At 37.0% G+C, this 10869-nt stretch overlaps 1 protein-coding gene across 1 annotated transcript; it reads right to left on the reverse strand.

The window, feature by feature from the left end:
* Positions 1–615: 615 nt before the first annotated feature.
* On the reverse strand, positions 616–1554 carry LOC135232567 (olfactory receptor 11G2-like). The gene is made up of 2 exons (XM_064291969.1): positions 1178–1554; positions 616–1033 (listed from the first exon to the last, which is right to left on the reverse strand). Exons 1-2 carry the CDS (start codon positions 1552–1554, stop codon positions 616–618), a joined length of 795 nt encoding a protein of 264 aa, XP_064148039.1.
* Positions 1555–10869: the final 9315 nt, after the last annotated feature.

Raw genomic sequence — 10869 nt, forward strand, 5'->3', positions numbered from 1 at the left:
GAATAAAATTTTTTATTTCATAGAAAAATATTTCATGACAAGTTGATGTGTATATTGATCTTTTCCTTGGTGATTACTAACATCACCTTTAAATTGCAAAAGTTCTTCCCTTCAAAGTTCTCCTTTGTGCTTTTCACATTTAATTCTTTAATATACAGAATTTTTTGATAAACAATTTTCAACTCCCTAAAGGGCCCATGACTTTAGGGAGTTTGTGAACTCTCTGAAATGGTAAGTAAAATATTATGAATATAGCAGTATGTGCATGGGAAGATGGTACAGGTCTCACCAAACTCTCAATGATGCCTATTTACAAGATGCATTAAGAATACTATCTGAATGAAATTTTAATTGCTCCTTTTTATTAAAAATATCAGCATACTCAAACCAATAAAATATAAATGTGTACTTCAATAAATTTTCAGCAGGTAACATTCTGATTTGACATAGGAGTCAAATCTATGCTAACATCCTGTTTAAGAATCCTCCTATGAAAATACGTATTCTAAATTTAGTACATTTTCTTACTTTTAATCATAATTCTCCTGATTTCTTCACAACAAGACTCAAAAAGAGTTTTATTTCACCAAGGTCTCTCCCATTCGGCAATAGTTTTTAAATTTTACATAGAACTTTCCTCAGGGCAAGTTTCATCTCTTTATTCCGGGGGCTGTAGATCAGAGGGTTTAAAAGTGGAGTAGCAATTGAATAGAACATGGTCACGAACTTCTGCATCCCAGGCTGGTTGGCTGCCCCTGGGGTTACATACATCACAATGATTGAGCCATAAAATAGGGACACCACAACCAGGTGGGAAGCACAAGTGGAAAAGGCCTTCTTGCTACCTGAACCTTTGGGAAGCTGAAGCACAGTTCGAAGGACCAGAGTGTAGGACAAAAGGATGAAGATCAAAGTGATGAACAGGATCACAACACTGAAAATGCTACAAGTCAAAGTTATTTTGGGAACAGGAACACATGAGATGGCCAGCATTGCCCCCAGATCACACAGGTAGTGATCAATCATATTTGAACTACAAAATGGAACTTGGGAGATAAGAGTGGCAGGTGTCAGTAATCAGAGGAAGCCACCCACCCAGCAGGCAGCAACAAGGCTTCCATAGACTTTCTTGGTCATTATGATGGGATAGTGTAGTGGACAGCAGATGGCAACATACCTATCAAATGCCATGAGGCTCAGAAAGAATAGCTCTGTGGCACAAAGAGAGAGGAAAATGTAGAACTGGAGGATACAGCCATTATAGGAGATGGTTTTGGTCTTGGAGAGGAAGTTGAGCAACATGTTGGGCACTTTGGAACTGATGTAGCAGATCTCCAGGAAACAGAAGTTGACCAATAAGATATACATGGGAGTATGGACTTTCTGGTCCCACCACACAACACAGATAATAGCTCCATTGCCCAGCAAGGTCATGATGTAGATGATGGAGAACACAATAAAAAGGAGAATTTCTATTTCTTGACTACACAGGAAACCCAACAGAATGAATTCATGAATGGTAGCAGTGACATTATTGGCATAAGAAATAGGCATTTCTCTCTAAATTCTACTGAGCACAGACATAATCAATATTATATATTGAGTCACTTATTTTATTCAGTTCTCTACATCACATCAATTTCTCAATGGAAGTAGGTATATAAGTACAAGATAGAATGAAATATTAATGTTCAATCAATGTAGAGAGCTTTTATCAAAACACAGTCGAAAGATGAACAGGAAAATATCATTGGACATTTTAGTTTATATATTACCCACAGAGTTTTTTGTTGTTGTTCCTATTTTAGTCTGTAAGAAAAAAAGAGATAGAAAGATGAATCATTATACCTTCATTGACCACCTTTATTTAACTCAAATACAGTTAATGAGCTTCAGGAAGGTTTTTATGCCCTTGAGCTAAACCCAGAAACCCAGTGCTGTCGAGTCAATTCTGACTCATAGCGACCCTATAGGACAGAGTAGAGCTGCCTCATAGAGTTTCCAAGGAGTGCCTGGTGGATTCGAACTGCCAACCCTTTGATTAGCAGCCATAGCACTTAACCACTATGCCACCAGGAGCTAGGCTTGAGCTATTGCATTACTTACACCATTATTTCAGAGCCCTGGTGGCATAGTGGTTAAGAACTTGGCTGTTAATCAAAAGGTCGGCAGTTCAAATCCAACAGTCACTCCTTGGAAACCCTGTAGGGCAGTTCTACTCTGTCCTATAGAGTCTCTGTGAGTCACAACTGACTAGACAGCACCTAATAACAACACCCTTATTTCAGTCAGCATCACAAGGTCAATTAAGTTTTAAAGTCTCCGTATTTAATTGTATTATTATAGACTCTTGGTAGGTGACAATATTTATGTATACACTTAATAAAATATCTAATTTATTATTTTCATTAAAACTCACACCTCTAGGTAATCCTGATGCAAGAAAGATAACAACTGGCTTTTGAGTGCCAGACAAACTTGTACTCTAATTGTTTCAGAAGCTATGAATTGCCAGCAATTAAATAAATACACTACACTATTGGATTAGAAGCACAAGTCTATAAAATGAAAGAGAGCTCATAAAAAAAAATGGACACCAATTCATTAATTATTCTTGCTGTTAGGTGCCCTGAAGTCAGTTCCGACTCAAACCAATCCCATGTACAACAGAATGAAACACTGGTCCATCTTGCACCATCCTCACAATAGTTGCTGTGCTTAAGCCCATCATTACAGCCACTCGTTGAGGGTCTTTCTCTCTTTTGCTGATCCTCTACTTTACCAGGCATGATGTCCTTCTCAAGAACTGGTCCCTACTGAAAACATGCCCAGAGTACATGAGACAAAGTCTTGCCATTCTCATTTGTAAGGAGCATAACTGGCTGTACTGTTTTCAAAACAGATTTCTTCGTTCTTCTCGTAGTCCATGGTTTATTTAATATTCTTTGCCAACATCAGAATTCAAATGCATCAATTCTTCTTTCAGTCTTATTTATTGTCCACTTTTCAAATGCATATGAGGCAATTGAAAACACCAAAGTTTGGATCAGATGCACCTTAGTCCTCAAAGTGATATCTTTGCTTTTTAATGTTTTAAAGAGATCTTTTATAGCAGATTTGCCAAGTGCAATACATTGTGTGATTTCTTGACTGCTACTTCTGAGAATTTATTGTTGATCCAAGTACAATGAAATCCTTGACATCAATATTTTCTCCATGTATCATGTTATTGCTCACTGGTCCAGTTGTGAGAACTTTTGTTTTCTTTATGAAAAGAGTAACACGTACTGAAGGCTGTAGTCTTTGATCTTCATTAGCAAGCGCCTCAAGTCCTCTTTGCTTTCTGCCAGCAAGTTTGTGCCATCTGCATATTGAAGGTTGTTAATGAGTCTTCTCCCAATCGTGATGTGCCATTCTTCTTCGTTTACAGTCCAGCTTCTCTGATAATTTGCTCAGCATACAGATTGAATAAGTATGGTGAAAGGATAGAACCATGATACACAGCTTTTCTGATTTTAAAGCACACAGTACCCCTTGTTCTGTTCCAATGACTTCTCTTGGTTTTCCTTGTTTCTACATGAGCACAATGAAAAGTACTGGAATTCCCATTCTTCACAATCTTATCCATAATTTGCTATGATCCACCAAGTCAAATGCTTTTGAATAGTCAATAAAACACAGGTAAACATCTTTCTGGTATTCTCTGCCTTTCAGCCAAGATCCATTTGACATTAGCAATGATATTCCTTGTTACATGCCCTCTTCTGAATCCAACTTGAACTTCTGGGAGTTCCCTGTTGATGTACTGCTGCAACTATTTTTCAATTATCTTCAGTAAAATTTTACTTGCATGTAATATTAATGATATTATTTGATAATTTCTTCATTCTGTTGGATCACCTTTCTTTGGAATGGGCACAAATACGGATCCCTCCCAGTCAGTTGGCCAGGTAGCTGTCTTCCAAATTTCTTGGCATCAATGAATGAGCACCTCCAGCACTGCATCCATTAGTTGAAACACCTCAGTTGTTATTCTGTCAATTCCTGGAGCCTTGTTTTTCACCAATGCCTTCAGAGCAGCTTGGACTTCTTACTTCAATACCATTGATTCTTGATCATATGCTACCTCTTGAAATGGTTTAATATCATCAGCCAGTTCTTTTTGGTGCAGTGACTCTATGTATTCCTTCCATCTTCTTTTGATGCTTCTTGCATTGTTCAATATTTTTCCCATGTTGTTGTTGTTGTTAGGTGCCATTGATTCAGTTCCGACTCATAGTGACCCTATGTACAACAGAAGAAAACACTACTCTGTCCTGCGCCATCCTCACAATGGTTGTTATGCTCAAGCCCATTGCAGCAGCTACTGTGTCAAACCATCTCACAGAGTGATTTCTTTCTTTGCAATGATGCTCTGCTTTACCAAGCATAATGTCCTTCTCCAGGGACTCATCCCTCCTGATAACATGTCCAAAGTATGTGAGACATAGTCTCACCACTCTTGCCTCTAAGGAGCATTCTGGCTGTACTTCACCCAAGACAGATTTGTTTATTCTTTTGGCAGTCCATGGCATATTCAATATTCTTCCCCAACACCACAGTTCAAAGGCGTCAATTCTTCTGTCTTCTTTATTCATCATCCAGCTTCCACGTGCATATGAGGCAATTGAAAACACCAAGGCTTGGGTCAGGCACACCTTAGTCTTCAAGGTGACATCTTTGCTTTTCAACACTTTAAATAGGTCTTTTCCAACAGGTTTGCCCAATGCAATGCGTATTTTGATTTGTTCACTGCTGCTTCCATGGGTGTTAATCATGAATCCAAGTAAAATGAAATCCTTGACAGCTTCAGTCTTTTCTATGTTTATCATGATGCTGCTTATTGGTCCAGTTGTGAAGCTTTTTGTTTTCTTTATGTTGAGATGCAATCCATTGTGAAGACTGTAGTCTTTGATCTTCATCAGTCAGTGCTTCAAATCCCCTCACTTTCAGCAAGCAAGGTTGTGTCATATGAAATTTTGGCCATGGAATCTTGCAGTATTGTGACTCGAGGCTTAAATCTTTTTTCTTCAGTTCTTTCAGCTTGAGAAATGCCAAGCGTGTTCTTCCCTTTTGATTTTCTAACTCGTGGTCTTGGCACATTTCATTATAATACTTTACTTCGTCTTCTCCAGCCACCCTTTGAAATCTTCTGTTCAGTTGTTTTACGTCATCATTTCTTCACTTGCTTTAGCTGCTCTGCATTAAAGAGCAAGTTTTAAAGTCTCCTGACATTGATTTTGATCTTTTCTTTCTTTCCTGTATTTTTAATGACCTTGTTTTCCTCATGTACGATATCCTTGATGTCATTCCACAACTCGTCTGGTCTTCAGTCATTAATGTTCTATGCATCAAATCTACCTTTGAGATGGTCTCTAAATTCAGGTGGGATATACTCAAGATTGTATTTTGGTGCTCATGGACTTGTTTTAATTTTCTTCAGCTTGAACTTGTACTTGCATGTGAGTAATTCATTAAGTCCCAGTCTAAATTACAAATGTACCATTTACTTGAGAAATAGTTGAACCAATATGTGCTAAATTCAATTTACGAATGTACCATTTACTTGAGAAATAGTTGAACCAATTTGTTGTAAATTCAGTTCATATTATGCTCTGTGAAGTCTTCTTTATTCACATTTGTTATAGCTTTTCAGTCCCACTTCCCAAATTTGCAGTTTACTTTTTTTAATGACATCATATATTTCACATTTTTAGTTAGAATAGGTTTTTTTGCCCATCCATGTTCCTTTCCTATTTGACTTAGTATTTATTTTCTCTCAATTCTTATTTTAATTAATTAAATAAAATAAATTTAATCAATTAATTAAATAAAATTAAGTATTTTCTCTCAATTCTCATTTTAAAGTATAGAGTTTAGTGAAAAAACAAAGAGTTTGACATCCTAATTTTTTCTAAATAGAAAGTCAAAGTAACTTTTCAAGAATGAAGGATTAGAATTCAGAAAAAGCTAAAGTGAAATCCTCACTATGTTAAATATGAACATCGTATCCTGGGGCAGGTGACTCCCTGTCTCTGAGTTTCAATGTCCTCATCTGTAAAATCAGAGTAACAATAATGCTTACTTTATGGAGTTAATGAAGCATTAAATATGATCATGTTTATAAAGCACCTAGCATTGTACCCAGAATAGAGTACGTGTTCAGTGAGTGTGAGCTAGTTTTAACACCATTACCACAATCAAAATATGACCCAGTTTGCCCCAAAAAGCATTTATTTGAACCTTAAGGAGAAAATTCAGCTTCCAGACAAATTCTTAAATCTCCGTATTCCTTCTGATGAATAATATGGATTTAATGTTCTTTAATGTCTTTCTTATATTAAGAAGTACTTTGTCATGAGACCAGAAGAAATGGGTGATGCTACCATTACCAAATCAAAAGATTCTATAGAAGAATTTGGATCAAAAGGGAAAATGCAGAGCAGAATTTCAAATTCTCACGGACTCCAGACTTTCTGGAGCCATGGAGGCTGGGTGAACCCCTGAAGCTATTGCCCTGAGATGATCTTTAGAACTTAAACCAAAAATATCCCCTGAAATCATCTTAAAACTGAAGAGTAGCTTACCTTAAGTAGTAAAAAATGTCTGCATTAGAGACCAGACTTACTGGCCTGACAGGGACAGGAGAAACCCTGAGAGAATAGCCTCCAGACACCCTTTTAGCTCAGTAATGAAGTCACTCCAGAGGTTCACCCTTCAGACAAAAATTAGACAGGCCCACAAAACAAAACAAGACTAAAGGGGCACACCAGCCTAGGGGCAAGGACTAGAAGGTAGGAGGGGATGGAGAGCTGGTAACAGGGAACCCAAAGTTGAAAAGGGAGAGTGTTAACACGTCGTGGGGTTGTTAACCAATGTCATAAAACAATATGTGTACTACCTGTTTAATGGGAAGCTAGTTTGTTCTGCAAACTTTCATCTAAAGTATAAAAAAGAAAAAAATGTCTGCCTTTGGCATTATGTCTTTGAAGAACTAGTTATGTGGGATCAAACAGCAACTCAGAAGACTAGATAGGAACTGTAGGGGACAGTGAGTTTATTCTAATAGGGGAGGAACAACTCAGAAAAGGAAGATGACAATGGTTGCACAACTTGAAGAATGTAACCAGTGTCACTAAATTGTACATGTAGAAACTGTTGAATTGGTGTATACTTTGCTGTGTATATTCTCAACAATGACAATAAAATATTACTACTTTTTTTTTAATTACTAACTAACAGTTAAAAACTCTTCCAAAATTGCATGGCATATATCTCAGAAAAAAATCTCTCAATGAAAATGTTATACTTGAATTCCCAAATAGCCTGCAGAAACCTAATCTGATAACTAAAATTACTTCAAATATTCCTTACTTTTTTACTTGAACCTCTTTTGATATTATTCTACGTAATCTTTCTCTTTCTCTTATTCTCTACGGCTTGCTTCTAATCTTTCAATCCCTTCCATACAGTATTTCAACTAAAGATTTTGTTAAATATACATTTGTAGGTTTCTCATATTTAACCACTATTAGCAAAATTGTTTCTGTGAAAAAATTCCTTTTTAGTTAAAAATTGGGAAAGCAGGAATTTATGTATTGCATACATTAAAGCTGGGAGGATGGAGGTGAGGTCATGTCCTTTTAGTCTGGGTTGAAGAGAAAAGCTTTACATGAACCGTTGGGATGTCAGGATTTAGAAATACTTGATAGTTTCCCATGTTGGTGAGATTTGAACCAAGTTCTACATAATTCCAAAGTCCAAAATCCTACCCTTTCCCAAGCTAGGAAGAATAGAAGCTAGTAACATGCAACTGTCCCCCACCGTAGCATCTTTCTTAGCATATACCTGGATGAATACACATTAGCAAAGTTGACAATAAAAAAGACATGGTACTACATAATATGAAGCCCTGATCACTGAGGTGATTGTGGCCCAGATGCAGTTACAAGTAAAGAGAGCAAGGTGAATTGGAGAGGGTGGCAATTCATTTGGAGCCCTGATGGTGTAGTGCTTAAGTGTTTCGCTGGTAACCAAAAGGTCAGCAGTTTGAATCCTAGAGGGCAGTTCTACTTTGGCCTATAAGATCTTTATGAGTCAGTTTGGTTTGGCTTGGTGGAGCAATGGTTAAGCTGCTAACCAAGAGGTAGGCAGGTGGAACCCACCAGCCACTCAGCAGGATAAAAGACCTGGTGATCTGATCTGCTCACATAAAGATAGCAGCCTAGGAAATCCTACGGGGCAGTTCTACTCTGGCATATAGGGTTGCTATGAGTCTGAATCAACTCAACCACACACAACAACAACATGGGAGGGTACACAGAAGGTCATCACATGGAAGCTTTGTTAGTGGGAGGATAATTAGATGATAATAAGGGAGATGTTCAAGTCAGGAGATCTGTCAATGAGGGCTGAGTTTTTCATAATGCAAAGACTAAAACTGATGTATAAATTTCAAGGAGAGAATAAGAGCTGATGTTTGAGATATTGTGGAGCAGTTTGCCAAGATGGGTTTATTTTACGTTGGGAATTTTGCAAAATGCAAATGTTCGTCTCATAATTTTATCAAGGAGCAAAGTCAAGTCGTAGAGCCTGTCCTTAACTGGCCACTTTAAACAGATGATATGCCATGCAGAATGAAGTACTCAAGACATTAAATAACTTCTTCAAGACATCTATCCATTCATTAGGTACATACACATTAGTTAACTACAGTGTGGAAGATAATCTAAAAGTGGAAATTCATTCTTACTCACCCTGGTGAGCTAGGTTCAATCTCCTATTTGCAGAACAGATTAAATTTCTAGCACTCAACTACTTCTGGTTCTGAAGAGATTATTGTTAAAGAAAAATATATCTCCTTTGTCTTAGTTACACTTTTCCCTCCAATGCTTTTATTTTCTCTTGGGGAGCCACAAAACAGAGATCCTGATTGCCCTCTAGGGCATGTAGTTTTTTTTTTTTTTTGGATAGTGATTCCTCAGAGGAAGGCAAATAGGGTGCATCACCTCCTGGCTTCCTGAAAGTATGTGTCTGGGGCCTCTTAGATTTATTGAGGAATATTCTGACCCTAGCTTCACTCTATCCAGTATAGACACTTCTTTGAAGACCACTGCTCCAGATGAGAATATATGCTATTTAGCCTGTCCAATTTCCCTCTTACAAGCACAAATTTCAAAGTAACTGCTTTTTTACTATTTTCAGAACAGATAAGTTATAAAGACATGGACAATGGAAAAGGTGGCCACATGTTCCATAATTAGTATTCCTCCTCTCTTCCTTTTCCTGGGTTTTTGGTGGCTGTCATCTGGTTGTTGATTGGGGGGGGTGAAATAAACACCCCATTGTTTCCATTATATCAGTCCTTAGCATTAAGATTGATGAGGATGACTGAACCTAGAGAATAGGCACGCCCTTCTTGATGCCAAAGAAAGCAAGTCAATTCAGAAAATTTTTTCTTCAGACTTTCCCCTTTTCCATCCCTCAAGTGGCAACGTGTCACTATCTGAGGGATCATAGGGCCTCTGAATATTGCCACAAACATTATGCACTGAAGAATTCCAGGGAATTCTAATCACATAATACAATAGAAGTGGCATTTCCACAGAATTGTTCAGTGCACAATCTGCTCAACTGTCTATGTTAGCCCAAGGAAAAAAGAGAGATGAAAAGAATTCCTCAACATTGGTTAGAAGCAGAGGTCTTTAACTGACATAACTTCCACAAGATCTTTACGATAAGTCTTTAAACAAGCCCAAAACTAAAGGCTTCAACCAACCTTGACCACTATCACAGAAGCAACTTCACACACCTCATTCTTCTAGTGCTACTTCCATTGAAGGAAAACCTAAAAAGACTGAATATGCCACACACTCACATAGGCGTATTTGGCCAGAGTTCTAAAATACAGCATTTATCAAAACATGTTTCTCAAAAACATTATTTTCATGGGATAATAAAAGACTTTGCGCAATAAGAAAAATATTCAAGTTATTCTAAGAAATGCTGTATTATTATTAATTTTAGCAAGTTTCTTTACTGCAGATCTTCTCAGTCTTTAATATGCTCATATACTCTGAATCACAAAGAAGCCTGATAGTATTCAACATTCCCATAACTATTTGAAGCAAAATACATTTTTCAGAAATGTTTGTTTTATGAACATTTTGTCTTGCACCATAAATATCATTATTTCTATCCTTGTAATATTTAGTGGATTATTAAATTGTTCTTTTCATAAAAGTATGAAATATTTTTATTATCAAATAATAAAATAAGAAATAAAAATAAATGCATAAAACACTTAATCTGAGATGGAAATAGAAGTTCAAGACTATGAGCCAATTCAGGTAGAAATAAGAAAAAAGTATATATAATATGTAATTAAACAATTTGAAAATATTAAAAAATATAATTGATATAAAAATCTATCAGTTTTTTTAAGTAAATTAAATGAGCTAAAATACGTGAAAGTGCAAACCATGTCAGAATTTTTCTTTTTTTTTCTTTTAACATTTATTGTGCTTTAAGTGAAAGTTTACAAATCAACTCAGTCTCTCACACAAAAACTTATATGCACCTTGCTACATACTCCCAATTGCTCTCCCCCTAATGAGACAGCACGCTTACTCCCTCCACTCTCTCTTTTCCTGTCCATTTTGCCAGCTTCTAACCCCCTCTACCATTTCATCTCCCCCTCCAGGCAGGAGATGCCAACATAGTCTCAAGTGTCCACCTGATCCAAGAAGCTCACTCCTCACCACCATCCCTCCTTAACCCATAGTCCAGTCCAATCCCTGTCTGAAGAGTTGGCTTTGGGAATGGTTCCTC

The sequence above is a fragment of the Loxodonta africana genome, chromosome 10, assembly GCF_030014295.1.
Source record: "Loxodonta africana isolate mLoxAfr1 chromosome 10, mLoxAfr1.hap2, whole genome shotgun sequence".
NCBI classification, from domain to species: Eukaryota; Metazoa; Chordata; class Mammalia; order Proboscidea; family Elephantidae; genus Loxodonta; species Loxodonta africana.

Coding starts and splice junctions, on each gene's coding strand:
- LOC135232567 (XM_064291969.1), bottom strand. CDS start 1,554: ATGCCTATTTCTTATGCCAATAATGTCACTGCTACCATTCATGAATTC. Junction 1,034..1,177: donor AGCCTCATGGCATTTGATAG/GTATGTTGCCAT, acceptor TCCATTTTGTAG/TTCAAATATGATTGATCACT.